Raw genomic sequence first — 27,517 nt, forward strand, 5'->3', positions numbered from 1 at the left:
TAACATTCACAGCTGCTGCTGCTGCTCATCCTCGGTCCCTCACGCAGATTCCAGGAAAAGCTGCTTTCCTTGTGCTGAGAATTTGGTCTCAAGTTGACGGGTGGGGGAGAGGCAGCACTAGTTCAGACTCCCCAAGCCGGTGAAGGAGCGACCACCCCAGGACCCTTTGGGGACACCGAATGCAGAGCTAAGGCCGGGCTTCCCGGACCTTGAGCTCAAGGTGGGGACACTCGGCCTCACCTGGGCGGCCCGGAAGGGGGCAGGATGAGCCGATGGGCGGGGCCAACCCTGGGCGGACAGCCGATAGGTGGAGCCGGGCCCGTGCGGGCAGCCAATGGGCGGAGCTCGGCCCGCGCGGCAGCCAATAGGGGCGGGGCCCCGGGAGGCTGGGGCTGAGCGCCGTGAGAGGTGTTGCGTGCGGGCTCCGCGATGACCGTCCCGGGCCGGAGCGAAGCAGCCGAAGCGGCCAGGTAAGAGCTGCGGTCCGGGGGGTCCCGGGTTCGAGACTCGGAGGTGGCTACCTGGGGCCGCGGCTGCCCGGCGTGTTCTGCCCCGCGCTTGCCCGCCGCGGCAATGCGGACTCCGGTCCGGAGCTGCGCGGAGCGGACCCGGTGGCTCCCGGGGGGGGGGGGGGGGTGTGCCCCGCGGGCATCCGGGCACTGCAGGGCACCGCATCCCGGCCGCCTCGCGGGGGCTCCCCAGCGCCCCCGGCCCTGCTCATTCATTGACCCTGATCACCCAGGTCTGTCCCGCGTCCTCGCCGCTCCCCCCACCCACCCACCCTCCCCATTTGCCCCGGGCCGGCCCGTCCCGCTCAGCCGGGCCCCGCGTCCTCCCCGCGCCCCGCCGGACCCCCGCTGCCCCCGGCCGGCCCTCCCTCCCCGCTCCGCTCCGGGAGCTGTCCCGGCACGACGCGGCCGCGCCCCTGCGCCAGGCCCGGGCGCGCCGAGGCCGGTCTCCCGGTGTGGAGATCGGCTCGGGAGCCTGCCCGGGAGGGGCGAAAGCTCTTCACATCTGGAGATGCAGAAAAGGGGGGGGGGAGTCCCCGGGCAGGCGGGATGGCTTTGCAGGTGCTGTCAGGAATTGTGACTTCTAAACGGGCGCCGGTGGCCACGGCTGTCACCCCAGCTACTCAGGAGGCTGAGATCTGAAGATCGAGGTTCAAAGCCAGCCCCGGCAGGAAAAGTTCATGAGACTTTTATAATAAACTACTCACAGAAAGCCGAGAGTGCAGCTGTGGTTGTGGGTGGCTCAAGTGGTAGCATGCCAGGCTTGAGCAAAACTAAAAACAACTCAGGGACAGTGCCCGAGCCTGGAGTTCAAGCCCCAGGACTGGCGCTGAGCACGCGCATGCGCGCATACACTCACGCACACATACACACACGCACGCACACACGCATTGTGCTGGCATCCCTGGCCACAAGCCTGAGAGGCCTGGTAGGGCTGTGGGATCTTGTACCTAAATCAGCCCTGGGCACACAGGGGCTGGAATCCAGTGGGAAACACACCACATACCGCCCCTCTGCTTTGTTCTCCAGAGCTCGGGGGTCATCAGCTGGCTGATGACCTTCATGTCTCACCCCGCCTGACTCTTCAGAGGTGTGCCTCCTGCAGAGGTCAGGCTCCTGGGAAATGAGGAGGTGCCGAGATGTCCAGAGGGGTCCCCCCACCCCCCCTCCAGGCAGCTCTGAAGTCAGATCTCTGAGTAAAGACCAGGCCATGCCAGGCCTCTGTCCTGCAGGGAGAGTCCCGCGAGCCGGGCACAGCCTTCTGACACGCTGCTGCTGCTGGAGTTCTGTCCCGTTCCCGGTGCCTACACCCTTAGGTTAAAGGTTATAGTTAGAGGGACACAAGGGGTGGCCTGGATGGACATCTTTGAGGCAAACGCAGGAGAATTTCAGGCTTGGGGTGGGGGAGAAAGGTTTCAGGCTTCCTGAGAGCCAGGAGCCCGCAGGGATGGCTCCACCCGGCCTTAGGCGGGCCAAACCTTACCAGAAATGAGAGTCTGAACCTCACACTGTTGCCTCGGAGGAGTGATTTACTGGAAAGTAGGAAAAAGGGCCTGCAGGCAAGTTAACCTCTGAACCTCCTCCTCCAGGCAGCTCTCCTGGGAGTCTTGGAACAAGTTTCCTCCTCCTGTTTCTGAAGGTGTTTCCTTCCTAGTTGTCACATGACTGTCTTTGCAAAGCCCAGGAAGTCCACTTCTGAGCACTAGAAAATAATTTGTGTCTAGCTATCCTGTCTGAGAAGGGAAGGTAATGGCCCACAGGCCTGCTGCCATGTCCTTAAGCAAGGGTAACTTTGAACTTGAACTTAGTCTAACTTTGAACTTGAACTCAGTCTTGCCAGCTGTGCATCTGTCTCTCCAACCTTTGGACTTTGATTAATTCTCTGTTTATTAATGAGATAGGGAGAGCAGAACCCCCTGGGAAAGATCTCCTGTGTAATTTTTTTTTTTTTGGGTGGAGGGTTAGTTATTAGGCTTAAACTGAGGGTCTGGGTGCTGTCCCTGAGTTCTTTTGCTCCAGGCTAGCGCTCTACCATTTGAGCCACAATGTCACTGCTGGTTTTCTGGTGGTTCATTGGAGATAAGAGTCTCACAGACTTTCCTACCCAGGCTGGCTTTGACACTTGATTCTCAGATCTCAGCCTCCTGAGTAATTAGGATAAGCATTAGCCACCAAGTGCCCAGCTCCTGGGTAATTAACAGGTCACAGTGTCCCCAAGTGTTCCTGCCTGCTACCCCACAGATTCCAGAGGGAAAGCCTGGCTTCTTAGAATGTCTTACCTCTCTTCTACTTTCACTAATTTACTGGTAGAGAAACACCTGTTGAAATTGATCCGTCTTTAAACTGTACCCTAAAGATGTTTCAAATTGATGCTTAATTTTTTTTAAAAAGTAGATTCTAAGTTTGGGATTGTCGCTATTTTTTAAAACCTCAAATCAAGAACACTTAATTTAGCCAGGTACAGTGGCTCAGGCCTAAAACCCTAGCTACTCAGGAAGCTGAGATCTGAAGATCCTGATTTCAAACCAACCTTGGCAGGAAAACCTGTGAAACTTCTCTCCAATGAACTACCAAAAACGCCACAAGTAGAGCTGTGGCTCAAGTGGTAGAGCACTAGCATTTGAGCACAAAAGCTCAGGGACAGGGCTCAGGCCTTGAGTTCAAGTACTAGGGGGAAAAGAAAGAATTAGTCTAAACAAGGCTCTGAGGGGCTCATGCCTGTCATCTTAGCCACTCAGGAGGCTTAGATCTGAGGATCAAGGTGCAAAAAAAGCTGGAAGTGAAGGTGTGGCTCAAGTGTTAGAGCGCCAGCGCTGGGAAGGTGGCTTAGGTGGTGGAATGCTTGTCTAGCATGCATGCAGCCCTGGGTTCCATTCCTCAGTACCACAGACACAGAAAAAGCCAGAAGTGGCACTGTGGCTCAAGTGGTAGGACTCTGGCCTTGAGCACAGAGAGGCTTGAGGACAGTGCCCAGGCCCTGAATTCAAGATCCAACACTGGCAAAAAAAAAAAAAAATAATAATAATAAAAGATAAAAGCCAAGTGAGAGCAGAAGTCCCAGAGTTCAAACCCTAGTACTGGTACAAAGAATTCATTTTAATCACATATGGATTGGATTTCTTCCTCAGGCACTGGCATGACAGATTCAAAGGATATCAAATAATTGTCAAAATCATTCTGGTTTTGTATTTCATTGTTTCCTTTTTTTTTCTTTGACTAAGGTAGTTAATATATATATATGTTTGTTTTCTTTTGTCAGTTGTGTGTGGGCCTGGGCTCTGTCCCTCAGCCTCTTTGTGCTTAAAGCTAGTGCTCTACACTTCAGCCACAGTGCCACTTCTGTTCTTTTTGTTTGTTTGGTTTTTGTTTTTCTTTGGGGCAAGGGGTTGAGTGGTTAATTATCATGGGGACTTTTCTGCCCAGGCTGGCTTTGAACTGTGATCTTCAGATCTCAGCCTCCTGACTAGCTAGGATTACAGGCATGAGCCACTGGTGCCCAGCAACATAATACATTTTTTCTGTCTTCTAGAAAAACATTGAAATCTTTCTAACATGGGTGCCAATTAACCAAACCACTCAAACTTAAACTTGCCAGTCCACACACACTATTTTTACTTTAATTTTATTTATTTTGTGGTGGCTCTTGGGGCTCTAACCCAGGGCTTCAAGAATGCCAAGCATCTGTTTTTACCAGTGAGCTATGTCTGCAGCTCCTTTTGGATTTTGAAGAACTAGTCAAATTATATTTTACAATAACCTAGTGATACTACCCCAGCTTTGAAATTCTTATAGCCCTTCTTTTAGCTACCGAATTGATAAACACTCATATTTAAATTGTTCTTTCTCTCTCTCTCTTTTCTTTTCTTTTTCTTTCTTTTGACAGCTTGAGTGCTGTCTCTTGGTGTTTTCCTTTCCAGGCTTGTGTTCTACCATTTACGCCACAGCTCCACTTTGGGCTTTTTGCTGATTCATTGGAGATTAGAGTCTCACAGACTTTCCTGTTCAGGCTGGCTTTGAACCACAATCTTGAGATCTCAGCCTCCTGAGAATATTGCTCACTTTTGGTTGTGGTTGGCAGTCTACATACAGGGGGCGAGGCGGAGCCTGGTGTAAGTGGCCCGTGCCTGTCACCCAGTTTCTACAATGATGGAGGCGTGAGTCAGGCTCACTGTGAGGATACCTCCCTTCTGCACTGCTCGTATGTACCTAAGCTCTTATTTCACCCATAGATATTTCAGTAAGACCATACAAATGAATGTCAAATTAGCTTTTGACAGTATTAATTGAAAACTGAAAATCGACATTAATTTTATTATGACAAGAATCCACAATTAATATAATTATTGAATTTATTTAATAATTCCAAAAGTCCATTTTTGAAATGATTACAACCATACCACTAATATACTTGAAAAAAAATGATGACTCCTTAAAAACATCAGCCAGCCAGTCAGCATTCAGATTTTCTCTATTGTCTAATAAATAGCTTTGTAATACTTAATAAATATCTAAGTGGGGTTTATGAAAGAACTTGACCCTTTATATGTGTATAATCTCTCTCTTCTTCTCCCCTCTCTTCCTCCTCCTCCTCCTTCTCCTTTCCACTTCCAGTTTTTTGGTAGTTCATTAGAGATAAGAGTCTTACTGCCTTTCCTGCCTAGGCTGGCTTCAAATTTCAATCCTCAGATCTCAGGCTCCTGAGTAGCTAGGATTACAGATATGATCCTGATGCGCTCTCTCTCTCTCTCTCTCTCTCTCCCCCTTTCTCCTCTCTCTCCCTCTCCTCCTTCCCTCCCTCCCTCCTTCCCTCTCTCTCTCTCCCTCATACCCGTACTGGGGCTTGAACTCAGGGTGTCACACTTTTTTGTTTAAGTCTTACTCTACCACTTGAGCCACAGCTCAACTTAAAGCTTTTTGCTAGTTAGTTGGAGATAAAAGTCTCTCAACTTTGTCTGTCCGGGCTGGCTTTGAACCTTGATCCTCAGCTCTCAGCTTCCTGAGTAGTAAGATTACAGGTGTGCAGCACCTGGCAGACTCAATTTTGTTTTTCTACCCACTTGGACATTTCTTACTTTACACCAAGGCCCCTGAGACAAGTGCCGCTGAAGAAGGCTTTGTGGTCAGTGGGATTAAATCATGTGAGGTCGCTGGCATGTAGGTGGTCAAAGTGAAATAAATCACAGGAGGAGCCTGGCTTTTCAGGCAGACCCACCATACCTGCTGAGTAGCAGCTGGCTCTGAGCTTCTGGTCCTGGTCTTTTTTATTTGGGGGGGGGGGGGTCTGGTTGTGGGGCCGGAACTCTGGGGCTGGGCGCTGTCCCTCAGCTCTTCAGCTCAAGGCTAGCACTCTACCACTTGAGCCACAGTGCCACTTCCGGCTTTTTTCTTATGTGGTGCTGAGGAATTGAACCCAGGGCCTCGAGCATGCAAGGCAAGTGCTCTACCACTGAGCCACCTTCCCAGCCCCCTGGTCCTGATCTTTAAGACAGCCTGTCTCCTTCCACAGTTCTCAGGCGGGTACTGGGTCTGGTAAACACACACAGTGCCTGATGGCCATAAGGTACTTTCTCTGCCACACCTTCAGGCTCTGTTCAGATGGAACTTCTGCTTTCCTTTTCTAGGGGTAAAGATCAATTTTATTTATCAGTTTGTTAGCTTTGCAGTGCTAGGGATTGAACCCAGGGCCTTGCATGCATTAGTCTAGCACTCTACCCTTGAGCTATACTCCTCAACCAAAGTCCACTTCTTTTTATCTTTGAGGCGGTCATAGATTCACATGGAATTTGATGCACTCAATCTGCCTAGTCAACTTGGAATGGTGACCTTCAGATCTCAGCCTCCTGAGTAGCTAGGTAGAGTGAGCTGTACTATTGATTTTTTAAAAATTTTTTATTTTATTGTAGGGATGCTGTAGGGAGGGGGTGTACTATTGACTTTTATGTTGATTTTTCTAACAATTAGACAAGTAATTAGCTTGATCCACCATGCCCAGCTGTGCTATTGATTTTAATGTTGGTGTTGTAGCAATTAGAATAGTGATTAGCTCCATAGACCCTGCCAAGATACACTGTGAATTTGTATGTTGATTTTGTAATTAGAAAAGCAATTAACTTGATGATTAACTCTTGGGGCTGGGGATGTAGCTTAGTGGTAGAGTCTCGCATGCCTGAGGCCCTGGGTCTGGGTTTTGTACCTTGGATTTTGTGTCTCTGCACATCCCTTTGATAGCTCTGTGCCCCAACATAAGAAAAAAAACATCTGAACCGCTTTCTTGTCATTCATGAGTTGATAGTGGCTTTTTTTTTTAAAACCATCTCCAGATACTGATTGTGTCTTTTAAGCATACAAGGAAGTCTCTTGTTTATTTTTCTTGCCTTGTGCAATGGCTAGAATCTCCACAGAGTGGTTTTGGATAATCCGTTATGCAATCTGGGGCTCTTTCTGGAAGCCGAGGCCGGGGACCCAGCAGACCCCTCCAATACTAGATCATTGCTTAGGAATCTGAACCCTTTAGCAGAGTGCGGTGTGGGGAGCCCCACCCTGCCTGGGGCATGCACAGGGTGGGCTAGGTGCCAACCTGGAGTGCTGGGCACCACTCCTGGAGCAGGTGGGGCATTTCCCCTTTTCCTAAGCCAGCAGGTGAGGCCCTGGATCTGTGCTAACTTAAACCCCACCCCCACTCCGCCAGCCCCAGCCTCCTGCCTCCAGTAAAGGGCGAGGCCCACACTGGGCAGAGCAATGGGTAGCACAGCAGATGCCGCCCCGGGAGCTGCCAGGTATGGGGGCTGGAATTCTGGGTGTGGCTGCCCTCATCTTGAGGCCTCGGGGCAGTGCTGGGATCAGTGTCAGGGTGAAGATGATGGGGATAGAGTGGCCTAGAGGACCAGGCTGCAGGGCCTCCCCCCCCTCTGCCCCACCCCCACCCCCTCCACTCCCACCCCCATCCCCAATCAGGACCTGTGGTCTGGCACAGGCTTGTCACCTCCTTCTTCCTTGTGTCACCTCCTTCCTCCATGTGCTCCTGGGCTGGGCACTGTCATCCGCAGGATGCAGGAGTCCTGCCTGCCATGCACGCAATTTACCAATTTACGGTTCACGTGGCTAATGCTGCTGCTTTTGTTTTTCCTGCTGTTTCTTGGTCCCTGCAACTTCAGTTCTGCTTTCCTATTCCTCTGGGTCTGTCCACTGGATTTCTTTTCCTCTCTCTCTCTCTCTTTCCCTTCCTTCCTTCCTTCCTTTCTTTCTTTTTTTCTGTCTTTCTTTCTGTCTTTCTGTTGTGGGGCTTGAACTCTGGGCCTGGGTGCTGCTGTCCCTCAGCTCTTCAGCTCAACGCTCTACCACTTGAGCCACAGTGCCACTTCCCATTTTCTGGTGGTTTATTGGAGATAAGAGTCTCATGGACTTTCCTGCCCGGGCTGGCTTTAAACTGCGATCCTTAGATCTCAGCCTCCTGAGTAGCTAGGATTACAGGGGTGAGCCACCGGCGTCTGGCTTAATTCAGAATCTTTTCATCAACTCCCCCAAAGAAACTATTGTACTATTACAGGTCCCTCCCCATTTCCTGCTTCCCTCCGCCTCCCACACCAGCCAGTCTACATTTTTGTCATCTGGATTTGCTGATTTCAGACATTTCTTCCACGTGCAGCCATGTCATATGTGGCCTCATTGACTTAGTATGTTTTTAAGAGTTGTTCATGTAGCATGTGACAGTATTTTATTTCTTCTGTGACTGAACAGAAATGATACTGAAAAGCTAAACACACCTGAATCAGGTGCTTTGTCTCTGTGTCTCAAAGAATGAATCCGGGGACCCAGAGGGAGAAGTGAAACGATGGAGATTGAAGGAAGAAAAAGACAAGAGGAACTCCAGCTAGCCAGGAGGGGTCCTAGAGGAGGGCACCGCTGGGGTGCGTTCGTTATGCAGGGATGAATGAGGGGGTCTCTAGGAGAGAGCTAAGCGACTCTCAAGATCACCCTACAGCCTGCGGCCATAGCCATCCCCAGACCCAATCGGAGGCCCCCAGGTGGTCTGCACAAGCCCTCCATGCGTGCTTTAGCCCCTCTGACTGGGTGCCTGTTCTGATGCACACTTCTGGGGGCCAGCCACCAGGGGCCCGCGTGAGTGACTGCTCAGGGCCACGGTGATGCCATGTCTGAAGGACCACAGGAATGACTGTTCCACAGGAATGACTGTTCAAGGCCACGGTGATGCTATGTCTAGGGGCCACATGAATGACTGTTCAGGGCCACAGTGATGCGATGTTTAGAGGCCTGCATGAGCAACTGCCCAGGGCTATGGGGCTGGAAACATTTAAGTGTCCTTTTTCTCAGGGATCTACCCAGGGGTGGAATTGTCAGGTCCTATAGGAACTGTTTTCCAAATCAGCCCCTCACCAGGGCTTCAGATTTCTCCACATCTCTTTGTGGGTGTGAAGTTGGAGTCACCTTGTGGTTTTGATTTACCTTCCTCTGATGATTAATGCTCTTACTATGTAACCCAAGCTACCACCCAATGCTCAATCCTCCTGTCTCCACTTTGTCTCAGTCTCTCAAATGCTGGATTTATAGGTGTGCACCACTCTTCCCAATTTGAGCATTGTTTTATGTGCATATTGATCATTTAACATCTTTTAGAGAGTCAAGTATTTGCTCATTTTAATAGGGCTATTTGTATTTTTATTGTTAAGCTGTGAGAGTTCTTTTTTTATTTTTTATTGTGAAAATACTGTACAGAGGAGTTACAATTACATGGGCAAGATAATGAGTACATTTCTTTTTTTTTAAATTTAATTTAATTTTATTTGAGAACATACTGTACAGAGGGGCTACAATTACATGGGCAGGATAATGCATACATTTCTTACCAAGCATTGCAGCCTCCTCCTTTGTTTACCCTTCACCTCCCTTCCCAGCCTCCCCCCTCCCCCCACCCAATTATACCCCCCTCCCCCCCCACACCGACATTGTAAAGCTGGTTTTGACATGACATTTTGTACTTCTCATTGTTGCAACAGGTATGAGTACATTTCTTATCAAGCATTGTAGCCTCCTCCTTTGTTTCCCCTTCCCATCCCTTCCCATCCTCCCTCCCCCATCCCCCCCCCGCCCCACCCCCCAGAGAGTTCTTTTATTCTTTTATTTTTATTTTTTTTTGGTCCAGTCATGGGGCCTGAACTCTGGGCCTGGGCACTGTCCCTCAGCTCTTCAGCTCAAGGCTAGTGCTCTACCACTTGAGCCACAACGCCACTTCCGGCTTTTTTTTTCTGCTTATGTGGTGCTGAGGAATCGAACCCAGGGCCTCATGCATGCAAGACAAGCGCTCTACCACTGAGCCACCTTCCCAGCCCCAGAGAGTTCTTTTAATACGTGTGTGTATGTGTGCGTGTGCGTGTGCGTGTGCGTGTGCGTGTGCGTGTGTGTGTGTGTGTGTGTGCGCGCGCGCTTGCTTGCTTGCTTGCTTGGTTCTGGGGCTTGAACCCTGGAGATTTCAAGCTCTCACTTGGATTTTTCACTTCTTGCCTTTTTCATTTCTTGGATTTTGTGTTCTACTGCTTGAGCCATATCTCTACTTGTGGCTTTTTATTTATTTATCTTTTTCATCGGTCATGGGGCTTGAACTCTGGGCCTGAGAGCTGTCCCTCAGCTCTTCAGCTCAAGGCTAGCACTCTACCACTTGAGCCACAGCTCCACTTCCAGTTTGCTGGTAGTTTATTTGAGATAAGAGTTTCATGGACTTTCCTGCCCGGGCTGGCTTTGAACCATGATCCTCAGATCTCAGCCTCCTGAGTAGGTAGGATTACAGGTGTGAGCCACTGGCACCTGGCCAACTTGTGGCTCTTTGTTGGTTAATTGGAGATAAGAATCTCATGGATGGGCTGGGAAGGTGGCTCAGTGGTAGAGCGCTTGCGTTGCATGCATGAGGCCCTGGGTTCGATGCCTCAGCACCACATAAGCAGAAAAAGTGGAAAGTGGCGCTGTGGCTCAAATGGTAGAGTGCTAGCCTTGAGCTGAAGAGCTGAGGGACAGTGCCCAGGCCCAGAGTTTAGGCCCCACGACTGACCAAAAAAAAAGAAAAGAAAAGAATCTCATGGATGAACTTTTCTGCTCAGGCAAGCTTCAAACCACGATCCTCAGATCTCAGCCTTTTCAGTAGCTAATGGCTACCGAGGTACTCCTCTTCCTCCACCTCCTCTTCCTCTTCCTCTTCTTCCTCATCCTCCTCCTATTCTCCTTCTCCTTTGCCAGTCCTGGGGCTTGAACTTAGCGCCTGAGCGCTGTCCCTAATGCTTTTTGCTCAAGGCTAGCACTCTACCACTTGAGCTACAGCTTCACTTCCAGCTTTTTCTGTTTATGTGGTGCTGAGGAATCGAACCCAGGGCTTTATGCATGCTAGGCAAGCGCTCTACCACGAAGCTACCTTCCCAGCTTTTATTTATTTATTTTACTTATTTATTTGCTGGTCCTGGGGCTTGAACTCAGGGCCTGGCCACTGTTCTTGTGCCTTTCTGTGCTCAAGGCAAGCGCTCTACCACTTGAGCCACAGTACCACTTCTGACTCTGCTGCTGCTTTAGAAATCTCTCTGCTCTCCATGGCTGAGTCAGGATTCCGACAGCCTTCTTCACAGGACCCCGTGCTTTTCCTTCAGTGCATGTATTAGCCAGTTGTAATTATATGCTGGTTTATGTAAATATTTGTTTCTTGTCTGCCTCTCCTAGCAGGAGACATAGGGCAGACAGTACCTACCTGCCCCTCCTAAGACACTCAGGCTTACCCAGACTTGAAGAATAGCAGGCATTCAGTTTAGTATTTGCAGAAGGAAGGAGGAGAGGAGAGGGACAGTGCCCTGCCAGCTTCTCCTGGGACAGAGCTGCTCCTGATCACAATGAGCCAGTGGCTACATGCAGTTCAACCACCTTCTGGCCCCTTCGATTTTCCCCTTCAGCCAGCCTGCTTTCTGACCTGAACTGAGACAATTCTCAGCCCTTTGCAAAGGAGGGACAGACACTCGCTAGCCTGGCACCAGTGGCTCACGCCTGTAAGCCCAGATATGGAGAAGGCAGAGATCCAAGGATATGGTTTAAAGCCAGCTAGGGCAGGAAAGCGGTGAAACTCTTATCTCTAATGAACCAGGAAAAAAAAAAAGGCAGAAGTGGAGGTGTGGCTCCATGGTAGAGTGCCAGCTTTGAGATGAAAAACTGAGACAGTGCCTAGGCCATGGGTTTAAATCCTAGTATTACCGCCGGGCGCTCAGCACCACATACACAGAAAAACCAGAAGTGGCGCTGTAGCTCAAGTGGTAAAGCGCTCGCCTTGAGCTGAAGAGCTGAGGGACAGCGCCCAGGCCCAGAGTTCAAGCCCCACAACCGACAAAAAAAAAAAAAAAATCCTAGTATTGCCAAAAAAAATGGATTTTTCTGTGATTCAAGGCCTGCTTCACCATTTTCCACCACCAAGATATATATATATAATTTTTTTTCCTAGTCCTGCAGTTTGAACTCAGGGCCTGGACACTGTCCCTGAGCTTCTTTTCCTCAAGGCTAGCACTCTACCACTTGAGCCACAGCGCCCCTTCTGGCTTTTTCTGTGGTACTGAGGAATCGAACCCAGGGCTTCATGCATGCTAGGCAAGCGCTCTGCCACTGAGCCACCTTCCCAGCCTCCCCCCACCCCATACACCAAGATCAAGAGTTTCACACTGGCCTGTGGTTCTATGATGAGCTGGGGGTGGGGGTGGGGGGCCCACAGAGTCCGTGGGTATGAGGTGGGCATCCTGGGTTGCCAGGGGTGGGCTCTACTGAATGGGAGCTGAGGTAGACAGAGTTTTCTTGTCCCCAGAGGAGCCACGGCCCTGGTGCTGTCTGCGGCCCCATCCCCAGCACAGCAAGCCCCCAGGAGCATAGGGCGTTCTGTTTCTTACTGAACACCGTCTGTTTTGAGACCTGAATGACCAGCTCCTTGTGTGGACATGGCTGAGCCCCAAGTGGCCTGCCAAGAAAAAGTGGTCTGTCACCAGGCCCACGGGTGCCAGTTCAGACAGACGCTGCCCAGCTGTGGGCACTGAGGACAAGCAGAATGCACTGCCCACCCCGCCCTGGGGAAGCGCTGGGCCACCCAGCGGAGGACCAGGGGGCAAACCCCACCACGTCGGTGCTGTGTCCCCCATCCTGACCTCCCTGGTGTCTTCTCGCTTCAGTGGAGGGAGGGGCATAGCTGGGCCTGAGTGGGTGCCAGGACCTTTGGGGCCCTGCTGTGAACCTGTGTCTCCCCTGAGTCACAATCCAGGGGGAAGAGTCAGGCAATGGGGCATGCGTGCAGCTTTGTGGGTGTAGTTGGGATACAGTTGTCAACTCCGGGGGGGGGGTGCTATACCTCCTTTCCTTGGCAAATGGGACACGTGGTGCAGGTAGGAGCCGGGAATCTGTGGGCGGGGCCCCCCACAAGCCCTAGAGATCCTCCAGGTCAGATCAGAGAAGCGCACATCCACTGGCAGGTCTTCATTCACCCCGAGTGGTGTTCTTTTTTTAATTTTTTATTACTTGATTGTTTATTTTAATGGTCACATACAGCAGGGTTAGCTTTACATACATTGGGTAATAAGTACATTTCTTTCCTTTTGCTTAGTATCATCTATTCCCTCATTCTCTCTCGTGCCCTCCCTCCCATCTCTGCCCATGAGTTGCGTGGTTCACTTTCACCAATGTCCCATGCAGCCTGTAGGCTCCGCTGCTGCACATTTTCACCCATTTTCCACTGATTCTGTGCCCTCCCTCCCCTCGCTCAGATGTGCATGTGCATGAGATACACCGTATATGAGGAAAAGAATACAGAGTCATCTGAAAATGAAGAGACAAATTAAGATCCTTTGCTTCCTTACCTTTGGAGTTCATTTCAGTACGTGTATTATTTTATATACATATGTAGAGGTGCTTGGGGATTACAGTTTGGTGCTTTTCTCCTACAACTCTCCTCTTTTGGTCTCACTCTATATGGGTGTCTAGAATCCTGTATACTTTGTGATGTTCCATTGCATTTTAAGTCTAACTTCTGCATATCAGGGAAAACGTGTCATTTGTCTCTCTCTGATTTTGGCTTAACTTGCTCAACATGATTTGTTCTAGTTCTGTCCATTTCTCTGAGAATGCCATTATTTTATCCTTCCTAATGGCTGTGTAAAATTCCATTGTATATAGGTACCACGTTTTGTTGGATCCATTCTTCATTCATTCTGTCGGGGTTGTTTCCGTATGTTGGCTATTCTAAGTTAGTGCAGCAATGAACATGGTGGTGCAGGCATCCTGGTTCGTGATGTTCAGGGTAGATGCCTAGGGGTAGTATGGCAGGGTCATGGGAAGGTCTATGTTTATTTTTTCGAGGCACCTCCCGACTGCTTTCCAGAGTGGTTGTATTAGTTTACATTCCCACCAGCAGTGCAGCAGGGTTCCTTTTTCTCCACATCCCTGCCAGCATTTGTTGTTGTCTGAATTCAAAATATTGGCCGGTCTAACTGGGGTGAGATGTTTTGATTTGCATTTCCTTTATGGCCAGGGATGATGAACATTTCCTCATATGTTTCTTTGCCATTTTTCTTTTTTTAACCTCTTCTTCTGAGAAGTCTCTCTTCATCTCCCTTCTGGCCACCATTTTATAGAGGCCCAGGCTCAGAGGGCAGGGACTGGGGTTTACCAGGGGGTCCGGGGTGAGCATCTCTCTCTTCCAGGGCTTGTGTGTGAGCCCACTGCGTCTGATCAAATCAGCCCGAGGGGCCCTTCCTGTGGGAATAGGTGCTTAGTCAAGAGTTACTGGGTGCTCACAGCTTACTGAAGCTGTACGAGGCTCTGGAGATAAGGAACGAGAGGGACATGGGGGACAGTTAACAGAGGCAGACTGTAAGGTGCAGGGCCACTATGAAGCCTGTGTGGGTGTGAGAGAGGGGCGGATCTGCACTCCCTGGAGGCAGGTCTCCATGTGGGAAGGAGAGAAAGGCCTGGGTGTGGACTCCTAGCCTGCCAAGCAGGGCCCCAGGCTCTGCTCCTATTCCCAGGGAAAGGGACCTTTCTGGCAAGCCCAAACCTGGGCATGATGGGGACAGAGTACAGGAAAAGGGGATTGGGCTCCATTAATCAGGGGGAGGAGGGTCCCGGAAGTCTTGGCAGACCAGATCTGGGCTTTATATAAAAGGTCCCTAGGGCTGGGAGCTGGTGGCTCATGCCTGTCATCCTAGCTAAGATCTGAGGATGGAGGTTCAAAGCCAGCCTGGGCAGGAAAGTCCGTGAGACTCTTATTTCCAGTAACCCACCAGAAAACAGAAAGTGGCGCTGTGTCTCAAGTGGTAGAGCGCTCACCTTGAACTAAAGAGCTAAGGGACAGTGCCCAGGCCCAGAGTTCAAACCCCAGGACCAACAACAGTGACTTTTTTTTGGGTCCGGTCGTGGGCCTGAACTCTGGGCCTGGGCCTCAGCTCTTCAGCTCAAGGCGAGCACCACTTGAGCCACAGCGCCACTTCTGGCTTTTTTCTTTTTGCTTATGTGGGTGCTGAGGAATCGAACCCAGGACCTCATGCGTGCAAGGCAAGCGCTCTACCACTGAGCCACCTTCCCAGCCCCTAACAGTGACTTCTTAACACAGGCTGCATGTTTAAATTCCCCTGGGAATCTTTAAAGGTCAGAAGGTAGCCACCCACCTCGTGACCTCGCAGTTCCACTACTAAGTGTTTATCCTGTGAGTAAGGATGTGTGTCCACAAGATTAGTACTAGCAGGCTGGTGGGCATGGCTCAGCTGACAGAGTGCCAGACTCATGTGAAAAAGCTAAGGGACAGCACCTAGGCCCTAAGTTCAATCCCCAGTATAGGCAAAACCCCCCCCCCCCACAAATAGAAGCATTGTAAACATGAATACACTTATTGAAATGAGTCCCTGGTGATTCTAATGTAAACACATTTGTCTCCTTATTCACTCTAACAAGAGGCTGAGTGTTTTTTCTCTGTGAGGTAGGAGGTGACCGGTGTGCTGAGTGGAGGTGGGTGGATGGGGGACTTAGAAGTCCCCAGGGAGGAGCCCAGGGTGTTTGAAGTCCCCCAGGAGAGACAATCCATACCCCCTCTTTGGTTCTGTCTGTCCTCCTGAGCCTGAGGAGCCATGTTTGTGTTTTGGTGGCAGAATAATGTTTTTTGTTTTTTTTTTTCTTGTTTTGTTGGTCGTGGGGCTTGAACTCTGGGCTTGGGCACTGTCCCTCAGCTCTTCAGCTCAAGGCCAGTGCTCTACCACTTGAGCCACAGCACTACTTCTGGTTTTCTGGTGGTTCATTGGAGATAAGAGTCTCATGGACTTTCCAACCCGGGCTGGCTTTGAACTGCGGTCTTCGGATCTCAGCCTCCTGAGTAGCTAGGATGACAGGCATGAGCCACGGGTGCCTGGCTTGAGATATAGTGTTTTCTGTTCTCTCCCTGGGGTGGCCAAACTGGAGCTGGCCCTGGGCCTGGCCTTGAGAAGAACTGACGGGACCACAAGATACCCTCATATCTACTTGGGGGAGTGTGGGAGCCTCCTGGCACAGGCGGAGCCCAGGCCGCCAAGGCCACAGGCGGCCACTCCTGCAGATGGGCCAGCCCTGTGGTTAGCACGGTCCACGTGGAGAGGATGGGGGATGGTGCTGGGCACTGCTTGGAGGCGGGGGGGGGGGGGGGGAGGAGGAGGGGGAGGGAACCATGGCAGGCTGCACTTACATCCCAGAAAGCTGTCCTTTCCTGTCTCTTTCTGTCTGGACCTTTCTTTAACTCACCTTCTCCTGACAGCCTGACCTCCTGCTTGGATCAGCCAGCCAGTGTGGGTGGAGGTGAGCCCCTCTCCCCCCTGCCCAATGAGGGTGATCCGTCTCTCTCCCTCCCGCCTTTCCTGCCAGTGTCAGCCAATCCCTGTGGCCTTTCATTCTTGCTTTGTTGTTGTTGCTGGTACTGGGGCTTGAACTGAAGACCTGAACTTTTTTCATTCACTATCTTTTGAGCCACAGTTCCACTTTCAGTTTTTGGTGGTTGATTGGTGGGAAAAGTCTCACCAACTTTCCTGCCCAGGCTGGCTTTGAACTGCAATCCTCCAAGCTCAGCCTCTTGAATAGTTAGAATTACAGGTGTGAGCCACCAGTGCCTGACTCAATGTTACCATCTTATTTTTTTTTCTCTCTTTCTTTTTGGATATCATCATCTTCCTCTCTCTCCTCCTCCTTCCCTCCCTCCCTCCCGCCTTCCCTCCTTCCTCTCCCTTTCTTTCTTTCTTTCTTCCTTCCTTCCTTCCTTCCTTCCCTTCTTGCTTCCTTCCTTCCTTCCTTCCTTCCTCAAACACAGGGTTTTGGCTCTGTGTCAGGGATGCAGAATTGTCAAATGCACACTCCCTGTTGGAACTCAGCTTCCGCCTGGGAGGCAGCAGTGTGCAGGAAGGGACGGGGCCATAGGAGGGAGGGCAAATCCAGGAGGCAAATCTGAGTTAAATCTGGGAAGCCCCCACAGAGGAGGTGGCAGGAACTAGGGCTTCAAAATGGACCTGGAAGTCCCCTGGAATAGAAGCATGGAAGGGATTCCAGGTAGGGCAGAGGCTGCGGTGCTCAGTGAGCTGCATGGGAGGGGGTGGCAGGTGGTGAGGGTAAAGAGGAGCAGGAAGGTCAGAGAGGCCAGCAGGGGAGTGGCAGCGGCTGGGCCTGTCACTAGGAGAAGTAGGAGGGGATCTGGAGCCCCAGGTGGCTCAGACCGGTGTGGAAGGGCCAGGCTTTGGGCAGGTGTGACGGGAAGACATTACCAGCATCCAGGAAAGTGACTACAATTGTCCAGGATTTCCTGGTGTGGCGAGAATGGGATGAAGGGCTGGGAAGGTGGCTTAGTGGTAGAGTGCTTGCCTAGCATGCACAAAGCCCTGGGCTTGATTTTTCTGTCCCACATACACAGAAAAATCTGGAAGTGGCACTGTGGCTCAAATGGTAGAGTGCTAGCCTGGAGCCAAAGAAACTCAGGGATAGTGCCCAGGCCCCTGAATTCAAGCCCCAGGATTGGAAAAATAAATAAAGGAATGGGCTGAAGCCTTGAAGGCTTGAACTCAGGGCCTTGTACTCTTGCTTAGCTTTTTCACTCAAGACTGGCTCTCTACTACTTGAACCACAGCTCCATTTCTGGCTTTTAGGTAGGCGATTAGAGGTAAGAGTCTCACTGTAGGGGCTGGGAAGGTGGCTCAGTGGTAGAGCGCTTGCCTTGCATGCCTGACGCCCTGGGTTCGATTCCCCAGCACCACATAAGCAAAAAGGAAAAAGCCGGAAGTGGCGCTATGGCTCAAGTGGTAGAGCGCTAGCCTTGAGCTGAAGAGCTGAGGGACAGCGCACAGGCCCAGAGTTCAGGCGCCACAACCGGACCCAAAAAAAAAAAAAAAAAAAAAAAAAGAAAAGAGTCTCACTGTCTTCCTTGCCTGGACTGGATTTGAGCTGTGATCCTCAGATCTCAGCCTCCTAAGTAGCTAGGCCTATAGGCCAACCTTGGCCTGTGTCACTAATTCTGGCACCTGGCTTGTCTTTCAGTTTGGAGATGGCCTTGGACTTGCAATCCTCCTGCCTCCATTTCCTGAGTAGCTGGGATTATGGTCATATATCACCATGCCAGGATTTCTCTGGAATTTTTGGTTTGGTTTGGTTTGTTTTGGGCCCGGCCTGGGGCTTGAACTCAGGGCTTGGGTGTTGTCCTTGAGCTGTTTTTGCTTAAGGCCAATGCTCTACCACTTGAACCACAGCTCTACTTCTGGCTTTTTTTTTTTGGTAGGTCAGTGGAGATAAGAGTCTTACAAACTTTTCTGCCTGATCTGGCTTTGAACCATGATCCTCAGATCTCAGCCTTCTTAGTAACTAGGATGACAGGTGTGAGCCAGTGACACCTGGCTCTCCAGAGGTTTTTTTTGTTGTTGGTCATGGGGCTTGAACTCTGGGCTGGGTGCTGTCCCTCAGCTCTTCAGCTCAAGGCAAGTGCTCTACCACTTGAGCCACTGCGCCAATTCCAAATACTGATGGTGCAAGACTGAGTGAGTGGTTTATTGGAGATCAGAGTCTCACAGATGGCTGGGAAGATGGCTCAGTGGTAGAGTGCTTGCCTTTAATACATGAGGCCCTGGTTCAATTCCTCAGCACCACATAAGCAGAAAAAACCGAAGTGGTGCTGTGGTTCAAGTGGTAGAGCGCTAGCCTTGAGCTGAAGAGCTGAGGAACAGCGCCCAGGCCCAGAGTTCAGGCCCAGGATGGACCAAAAAAAAAAAAAAAAAAAAAGTCTCATGGATTTTCCTGCCCGGGCTGGCTTAGAACTGCAATCCTCAGATCTCAGCCTCCTGAGTACCTAGGATTACAGGTGTGAGCCACCAGTGCCCAGCTTCTCCCAAGTTTTGTAATGAGTGATTTTGATTTCTTATACATATTTTATATATCTCATGTTCTCTATAATGAACTTAAGAACTCCGGAGGGGGTGGTGGGGAAGCATCTGTGAACTAGGAGATGACAGGACCAAACAGCAGAAATGACCACTGAGCGGAGTCTCAAAGGGTTAAATCCCCTGCAGGTTTGCTTCTCGAGATTGGACAGTCACCCAGTGCTTGGAGGTGGGGAAGCGTCCTGAGAAATGTATCAGGAGGTAAATTTGCTAAGCAAACCAAGGCGGCTGTGGCATCACTAGGTGATAGTCGCGGTCTGTTCATCGAGGACCCGTAGGTATCTATGTATGTGCCAGAACTAGAAGGCTGAGGTCAGAGGTAACCAAGCCACAGGGCTATGGCTGGGTTGATTTTATGGGTGAGGCTCATTGGCTCTTTACCATGTCATACTGGGTCTGACTGTGGAGGGAAGGTGGCTTGTCTAACTTTGACCCAGGTCACTAATTCTCACCCTGAGGGAGAGAGCTTGGACCTGCTGTCATCAGAGAGCTTGAGGAATTGTCCATTCCAGGTGCTAGCTCCTTTGTGGAGGGATCTGATCCCCTGGCATGGTCCCTGCCCTGGTGTGGCCCCAATCTGACCGCCCAGGAGTTACTGATGGTGCAAGACTTGAAGCCAGAGTTGGGCACTGGTGGCTCATGTCTGTCATCCCAGCTACTCAGGTGGCTAAGATCTGAGGATCCTACTCAAAGTCAGCCTGGGCAAGAAAATTCCTTGAGACTCTTATTTCTAATTAACCACCAAAAAAGCCAGAGGGGAAGGCGTGGCTCAAGTGGTAGAGTGCCAGCCTTGAGTGAAAAAGCCAAATGAGAGTGTAAGGTCCTGAGTTCCAGCTCCAGTGCCTAAATACACGCACGCACACACACACACACACACACACACACACACACTTCATGCTTGGAGAAGCAGGGGGTCAGGGGTGCCCTATTCTTTGTAGCAGTTGAGAATAGAAACAGAACCTCAAAGGCCACTGGGAAAACAAGTGTCTCTGCCCAGCGAAAAAGGATCTCTTCCTTCTGGAACATTTTGAAATGGTCTGACTGTTCTGGTTGAGGTGTCCTAAGTGTTTGAGAGAGTGACTGCAGGTTCCTGACCTCTCCCCAGGGGGCTGGCTGCTGGAGCACACCACCTCTGTATCTTCTGCCCCCCTGCCACTCCCCCCCCCCCCCCCGCCACCCCCAAGGCTCAGTGACTGCCACTACAACCCCAGTTTCCCATAATGCTGTCTGGGCCCCTCAGAAACTTTTGCTTTCCAGCACAAACAAGTCTCAGAGGCCTTGGTGCCAATGTGTCTCCTCAGGGTGGGGCTGGAGGCCCAACTCTGCCCCGCCGAGCAGTTGCCTAGCACTTAGTGAGGTGCACAGATTTAATTTTCCTTTCAAGCTCCCGGCTGAACTTAGCTGAACTTCAGGCTTCCAGCAAAGCCAGTGCATGAGAAAGCCTACTATGTCACTGCTGTTGGTGAACTTGAACCTGGAGGTCTTGGACCTCACCCTGACCCCCAGAGGGGCAGTGGAGGGGAGGGGATGGAGGCAGGTGCCCTGGACTCCTCTTTCTGATGCAGACTTGGTTTTGCCTTGCAGCCCACAAATGCATGGAAAGGAAGCCTCTCCGAAAAGCCCTGTGTGCTGCCCAGAGAGGCCAGACAGGGCCCCAGAGCCCCCAGACCACAGGTGAGCCGCCCCCCTCCCCCCCCCAGCCAGAGATCCCGTAGAGATGCTCAGGGGGCCTTAATGGGGAGTCCAACAGCAATGCTGCCTGAGCCTCTTTCTCCCTCCCCACCAGCCTGTCCCAGCGCACTGGGACCTTGCAGAAGCCAGGCTTCTCAGGTTACCAGCCACCTCCCTGCCCACCTGCCCTGGGGCCAACCTGGCCAGGGCAAAGGTTTGCATTTGGGTGCCACCCCCTACCTACTTGATTCTAGCCGTCAGCCTCAGTCAGGTCAGGTGAATGTGTTGAACTCCTGGAGCAAGCAAGCAAGCAGCCTAGCCGAGCAGCAGGCCGCTGGAGGAGGCCACAAGCCTGGCAGGCCTGCTGGCATCATGGCCCATGGCCCAGCCCCGGAGCTGTGAGTTTGATGCCTCCATCTCACCTATCTCCCCCCATTCCCCCACAGCCTGCTCTTCCTGGAGCCAGAGAAATGGGGCAGGGCATCAGGCTGGGGGGCAACCTGTTCCTGGGTGCTCATCTCAGACCTCCAGGGTCCCTCCCTTAATCCAGGAGTATCATTTCCCAAGGATGAGCTTTGTGCTCCTTGTTCTCCTTAGTTGGCCGTGTTTCTCCCTCCCTCTCCCTCTCCCCTACCACATACACCAGAAGGCTTTGCTCCAATCTCTGCCCCAAGCTTCTGGCTCAAAGCCAGGGCAGAAGTGGCCCAGAGGACTGCACGGGCAGGACTCAAGGGTTCCTTGTGTGTGGAATGGGACGTTTCCTTTGCAGTCTGCACTGGCCAGAAAGCTTGAAGGGTGAAGAGATAAAGAAGCAGGGCCGGGAAGGGGTGAGTGTGCATGCGCACCCAGGGGTTGCCCTGGGCTGCTGGTTTCAACCAGGGCTCCTTGGCTACCAGGCTTGTGGCAAGGAACCCAGGAGACCTGAGTGGGTGTTCCTGTTTGGGAAGGAGGGGTGACTCTCCTCCAGGGCTGCCTGGCATCACCCAGTACTGCCAGGGACCTGGGCCTGAGCCCCTTCTAGATGCCCATGTTGTGCCCCATCCCCGGGGCTTTGGGGGTGGTGGTATTATTTCTGGTCCTTTTAGCAATCTGCTCTCCTGCAGCTCAGACTGGTTTCTTGTGTTTGCAGACACTGCTGAGTAAGTACAATCAGCAGTACCACAAGCTGTTCAGGGATGTCCCTTTGGAAGAGATGGTCCTAAAAGGTGAGTGGCTCAGGCTGGGAAGGTGGCTCAGTGGTAGAGCGCTTGCCTTGCACGCATGAGGTCCTGGGTTCAATTCCTCAGCACCATATAAGCAGAAAAAGCTGGAAGTGGCACTGTGGCTCAAGTGGTAGAGTGCTAGCCTTGAGCTGAAGAGCCGAGGGGCAGTACTCAGGCCCAGAGTTCAAACCCCATGACCAAAAAAGAAAGAAAGAAAAAAGTGAGTGACTCTGCTCAGAAGCCCCATGGTTTATTTTTATGCTAGTGCCAGGATCTGAACTCAGGGCCTCCCTGTTCTCATTGAGTTTTTCTACTCAAAGCTGGTACTCTACCACTTGAGCCACACTTCCCCTTGGGGATTTTGTGGTGAGTAATTGGAGTGAAGACTCTCAGGAAATTTCCTTCTTGGGCTGGTTTTGAACTTTGATCCTCAGACCTCAGCCTCCTGAACAGCTAGGATGACACTGGCATCTGGCTGAGTGGTTCATCCTGAGCTAACTAAAGTCCAAGCTTGGAGACCTGAGCAGGAGGGAATCTGCCAGGGCTTTGGGGGCACCTCAGGGAGCCTGGGGGGCTGCAGTCAGGATGGTCAGGAGTGGAAGCTTGGATCCGGGATGAGGACAGGAGGGTCAGGACATCGGGTGCGAGGGCTGGGCCTGGTGAGCGTGAGGACCGGCTCCCAGGGTGATCTCTCCCCATGGTCTCTCCTGCGCCTGCCAGTGTGTTCCTGCGCCCTCCAGAGGGACCTCCTTCTCCACGGCCGCCTCTACATCTCCCCCAACTGGCTGTGCTTCCATGCCAGCCTCTTTGGCAAGGATGTGAAGGTAGTGATGGGGGTGAGCGCTACAGGGGCCGGGGTGGCGTGGAGAAGCCCAGCCTTGTGCCCTGTGGGCAGCCTGCCAGGCCTGCCTTCCCTCCGCATGCTAGGGACACGCTAAGCCTCCCACAGGTTGAGGGAGTAGCATCAAGATTTCCTATCTGGTATCTGGAACATCGTCCTTCCCTCTTCTAAACTCGGGGGCCCCCTGGGAAGCCATTGGTGTAGCCCCGAGCTAGTTCAGAGGCCCCCTCTTCCCACTATCTGAGTGGACTTCGCCTGAGGTCTCCTGGATAGCTGGGCTTATACCTGTGTGAGGATCTGGGGTGTCACATGCAGCCAGGGGCAGGGGGCATGGTGGGGGGGGGGTCCTGGAGGAGACCCCTTCATGGCCAGGCTTCTGCAGGCATTATTCATGCCTGGCTTAGTGCCAGTCCTGGCTGGGGCCTGTGCAGGTACTACGGGGGCTCTGTGGTTGGGGGTGAAATCTGTGTGTCCCCAAAGGTGGCCATTCCTGTGGTGTCTGTACAAACCATCAAAAAGCACAAGATGGCCCGGCTCCTCCCCAATGGACTGGCTGTCACCACCAACACCAGCCAGAAGGTCAGCGAGTGACCGGTACTTCTGTCTGTCTCCCCACTCCCACTTCCCAAGGGGACGTCATAGGCCTGTGAGAAGCTGGGGGCGGGGAATTCCTACCTGGGGGGGGGTTCTTACAGCCCCACATCTCCAGACAGGCTGCACTCCCCCTGCCCCGCCCACCATGGAGACAGAGTAGCAAGCACCCCATGTCACCCTCCTCCTTATTGCTTGCTCTCCCATGTCCCAGTACGTCTTCGTGTCGCTGCTCTCCCGGGACAGTGTGTACGACATGCTAAGGAGGGTCTGCACTCACCTACAGGTATGGGGCCTGAGGGGCAGGAGCTGGCTAGGGAGGTGGCTGAACGCTGGACCTGGGTCTTGGGGCAGGCGGTGAAGGAGTTGGTGTTTCTCTCCAGTACGGGGCAAAGGAGCAGAGTGTGAATTTGGACAGGGTCTGGGAGCATGGCTCTTTGAGCTCCGTGGGCCCTGAGCTCCCCATGCCTGCACAGGTTCTCACTTATGCTTCCTTAATGCACAAACTGGAGCATGTGGCTAGGGCCTAAAGTAAGGAAGAAGAGGAGCAGGAGTCAAAAGCATGGGAGTCCAAGGAGGCCCGTAGCCCTAGTCGGGCACGCTGGCTCACACCTGTCATCCTAACTACTCAGGAGGCTGAGATCTGAGGATCAAGTTTTCAAGACAGTCTGGGCAGGAAAGTCCTTGAGACTCTTCTCTCCAATTAAGCACCAAAAAAAAAAAGGAGGGAAAAAAAGAAAAAGAAAAAAAAAAGCTCGAAGTGGAACTGTGGCTCAGGTGGTAGAATGCTAAGTCCCAGGATGTCTCCCCTCCCATTCAATGTCTGGGATCCAGCCTTCACTTGATAACGAGTGACTTAGTTGCAGGGAAAGTCATGTTGGAGGGTCAGGGAGTCCCCAGCTCTGATCTTGTCTTTCCCTTCCTCCATAGCCTTCCAGCAAGAAGAGTCTGAGTGTACGAAAATTCCCACAAGAACCTGAGTGCCAGTCTCTGGTGAGAACTGAGCTCAGCTAAGATCAAGTACTGAGTACTGGTAACACTGAGGCCCTGGGCTGCACAGACAGCATCACACTCTGCCATGGGGGGTGCCCTCGACACCGTGCCATGCAGAGCTGCATAGATCCTTAGCAGCTGTGCCAGTGCTCTGAGCACAACAGAAATCTAGTTCCCAGGGCCTCGGCTGGGGTGCGTCTCATGCCGATAGGCGTGTGGGATCAGCCAGCCTTCCTTTTGGTGGAGGAAGGAGAGAATGCTCTGGAGGCCATGACTGTACAATCAGATCTACATTTGCCAAGGTTCCAGTAATTTCTGTTGGCAGCAGGGGCTCTGAAGAGGCAGAGCTAAATTTCTAGAGATAGCCGGGCGCTGGTGGCTCACGCCTGTAATCCTAGCTACTCAGGAGGCTGAGATCTGAGGATCGTGGTTCAAAGCCAGCCCGGGCAGGAGAGACCGTGAGACTCCTATCTCCAATAAACCACCAGAAAACCGGAAGTGGCGCTGTAGCTCAAGTGGTAGAGCGCTCGCCTTGAGCTGAAGAGCTGAGGGACAGCGCTCAGGCCCAGAGTTCAAGCCCCACGACCGACAAAAAAAAAAAAAAAAAAAAAAAAAAAAAAAAAAAAAATTTCTAGAGATAGGGGTGGGAATGGCCCCGGGTTGAAGTGTGGTCAGGACTCACCAGCAGGAGAGAGAAGGTGCTGTTTTCGTGTGTGTGTGTGTGTGTGTGTGTGTGTGTGTGTGTGTGTGTGTGTGTGTGTGTGTGTGTGTGTGTGTGTGTGTGTGTGTGTGTGTGTGTGTGTGTGTGTGTGTGTGTGTGTGTGTGTGTGTGTGTGTGTGTGTACCCTAGCTGAGGCCAACGACTTGATTTGCCATTAGATCTAATCTATTCCTCTGGAGGCCGGCTGTGCCTCACTAGCTTGGGCTCAGCCTAAGATCCCATGATGGTTCTTCCTGTGGGGGTCTTTAAAGGGCTCCAGAGGGGCTGATGTCATATCACAGGAGCAGATAAGACGTGTATGATTGCATGGTTTTTAATCCTCCCCCCTGTGTCTTGGCATCTGAATTGGCAGTCTCTGAAGAGAGCCTTGATAAGCCTGGTCTAGGCTGGCTTAGGCAAGGGATGGGTCATATCACCACAAGTTCTCCCGGCTTTTCTTCAGGAAGTCCTCATCCCAGAAATGAAGTGGAGGAAAGTGTGCCCTGCTTCCAGATCCCTGTCACTCCCAGACAACATCCCTCGGGCCTCCACCGACTCCACAGACAGCTGCTTCCCTTCCAGGAGCGCTCCAGGGTCTGGTGAGTTCCAGCAGAGCTCAGAGTCTCCCCCAGCTCTGTGAAGGGACTCCTCGTTTCTTGTCTTTTGTACCAATCCTGGGGTTTGAACTCAGGACCTGGGTGCTGGGGCTGGTGCTCTACCACTTGAGTCTCCATCCAGCTTTCTGCTGGTTCACTGGAGATAAAAATCTCACAAACAAGCCTGGCGCTGGTGGCTCATGCCTATACTCCTAGCTACTCAGGAGGCTGAGATCTGAGGATTGCGGTTCAAAGCCAGCCCAGGCAGGAAAGTTCGTGAGACTCTTATCTCCAATAAACCACCAGAAAACCAGAAGTGGCGCTGTAGCTCAAGTGGTAGAGCACTCGCCTTGAGCTGAAGAGCTGAGGGACAGCGCCCAAGCCCAGAGTTCAAGCCCCACGACCAACCAAAAAAAAAAAAAAAAATCTCACAAACCTTTCTGCTCAGGTTAGCTTCAAGCCTCGATCCTCAGATCTCAGCCTCCTGAGTAGCTAGGATAACAGGCATGAGCCACCAGCTCCTGGCTTAGTGCTCTTAAGAGTCAAGACCCAAGCAACTTCAGGGAGGGGAAGGGAGGCTCCTTCCTGCCCTTCGAAGATACTTAGCTGTTCTCCTCTTGCAGAGGACTCCATCTTTGAGAATGATGAGCTGCGGGAGGAGTCCACAGACGACCAGGTGCTGAGACTCTGGGATTCCCGGCTTCTCAAAGTCGTCTTTGTCATGTAGGTGACAATTATGATGGGAGGAGGGCAGACTGGGGGAGGGGAGGGAGGCATGGAGGAGGGGGGAAGGGGGGGTGGGGAGTGGGTATTGCCTGGGGACCCCTAAATTTGCCCAGGGTTGGGGAGGGAGGGGACTGGCAGAATTGGAGCAGGCCATCTGGTAGCTAGTGAGAAACCATAGTGAGCAGTTCCCAGAACCTGTGGCTCATCTCTACCTGTTGCTTTGCTCCTTTAAAAAAAAAAAAAGTGCCAGTGGCTCATACCTGTCATCCTAGCTACTTAGGAGGCTGAGATCTGAAGATTATGGTTCAAAGCCAGCCCAGCCAGGAAAGTTCGTGAGACTCATCTATCCAATAAACTACTCAGAGAACCAGAAGTGGCACTGTGGCTCAGGTTCAAGTGGTAGAGTGCTAGCCTTGAGCTGAAAAGCTGAGGGACAGCGCCCAGGCCCAGAGTTCAAGCCCTATCAACAACAAAAAAATGCTTTTTCACTCAAGTCTAGTGATCTACTACTTTGAGCCATATCGCTACTTCTGCTTTTTTTTTTTTTTTTTTTTTTTTTTGACAGTATCTTGCTATATAACCCAGACTGGCCTTGAACTCACATCTTTCTTTCTTTCTTTTTTTTTTTTTCCCCTGTCGTGGGGCCTGAACTCTGGGACTGGGCGCTGTCCCTCAGCTCTTCAGCTCAAGGCTAGTGCTCTACAACTGGAGCCATAGTGCCACTGTTGGCTTTTTCTGCTTATGTAGTACTGAGAAATTGAACCCAGGGCCTCATGCATGCAAGGCAAGCACTCTACCACTGAGCCACTTTCGCAGCCCCTCCCTGAGCTTCTTTTACTCAAGGCTAGCACTCTACCACTTGAGCCACAGCACCACTTCTGGCTTTTTGGTGGTTTGTTGGAGATAAGAGTCTCAAAGACTTTCCTGCCCAACTAGCTTAGAACTGGGATCCTCAGATGTCAGCCTCCTGAATAGCTAGGACTATTGGAATGAGCTACTGGTGTATAGCTAGAGGGATTTTAATGGCAGGAAAGAGAGAGGTGGCTGGTCAGAAGCAAAATAGTTGTATGTTCCAGGGCTCAGAGGAAGGGCCCAGGATTCCTATGGGGCTGTGGGGATGTTTCCATTGGAACACATCTCAGGACAGGATCCCCATGGGACCTTTAGGAAGAATGATGCCCAGGCTCGAACATGGCTGCAATGTAGACTCTAAATTCCTCCAAATTCAGGCACAACTCAGTT

The 27,517-nt window shown here is 51.7% G+C and overlaps 1 protein-coding gene across 6 annotated transcripts in view; it reads left to right on the top strand.

The window, feature by feature from the left end:
• The first annotated feature begins 406 nt into the window (after positions 1 to 406).
• The window catches only part of Gramd2a (GRAM domain containing 2A), a 29,937-nt gene continuing 2,826 nt past the window's right edge, over positions 407 to 27,517 (top strand). For 2 of the 6 annotated variants that reach the window (XM_070042959.1, XM_070042960.1), the window contains exons 1-10: positions 407 to 470; positions 20,540 to 20,629; positions 21,396 to 21,453; positions 21,756 to 21,831; positions 22,549 to 22,664; positions 23,150 to 23,248; positions 23,475 to 23,546; positions 24,191 to 24,253; positions 25,417 to 25,552; positions 26,173 to 26,272. In XM_070042959.1, coding sequence (XP_069899060.1) covers positions 430 to 470; positions 20,540 to 20,629; positions 21,396 to 21,453; positions 21,756 to 21,831; positions 22,549 to 22,664; positions 23,150 to 23,248; positions 23,475 to 23,546; positions 24,191 to 24,253; positions 25,417 to 25,552; positions 26,173 to 26,272 — 851 coding nt within the window. In that variant the 5' untranslated portion in view covers positions 407 to 429. Of the gene's footprint in view, positions 471 to 20,351; positions 20,436 to 20,539; positions 20,630 to 20,892; positions 21,025 to 21,395; positions 21,454 to 21,755; positions 21,832 to 22,548; positions 22,665 to 23,149; positions 23,249 to 23,474; positions 23,547 to 24,190; positions 24,254 to 25,416; positions 25,553 to 26,172; positions 26,273 to 27,517 lie in introns of those variants that run through there. The other 4 variants (XM_070042961.1, XM_070042962.1, XM_070042963.1 and 1 more) reach the window with 3 other exon arrangements.

This window comes from Dipodomys merriami, unplaced genomic scaffold (assembly GCF_024711535.1).
Source record: "Dipodomys merriami isolate MVZ:Mamm:240054 unplaced genomic scaffold, mDipMer1.0.p SCAF_33, whole genome shotgun sequence".
Taxonomy (NCBI): domain Eukaryota; kingdom Metazoa; phylum Chordata; class Mammalia; order Rodentia; family Heteromyidae; genus Dipodomys; species Dipodomys merriami.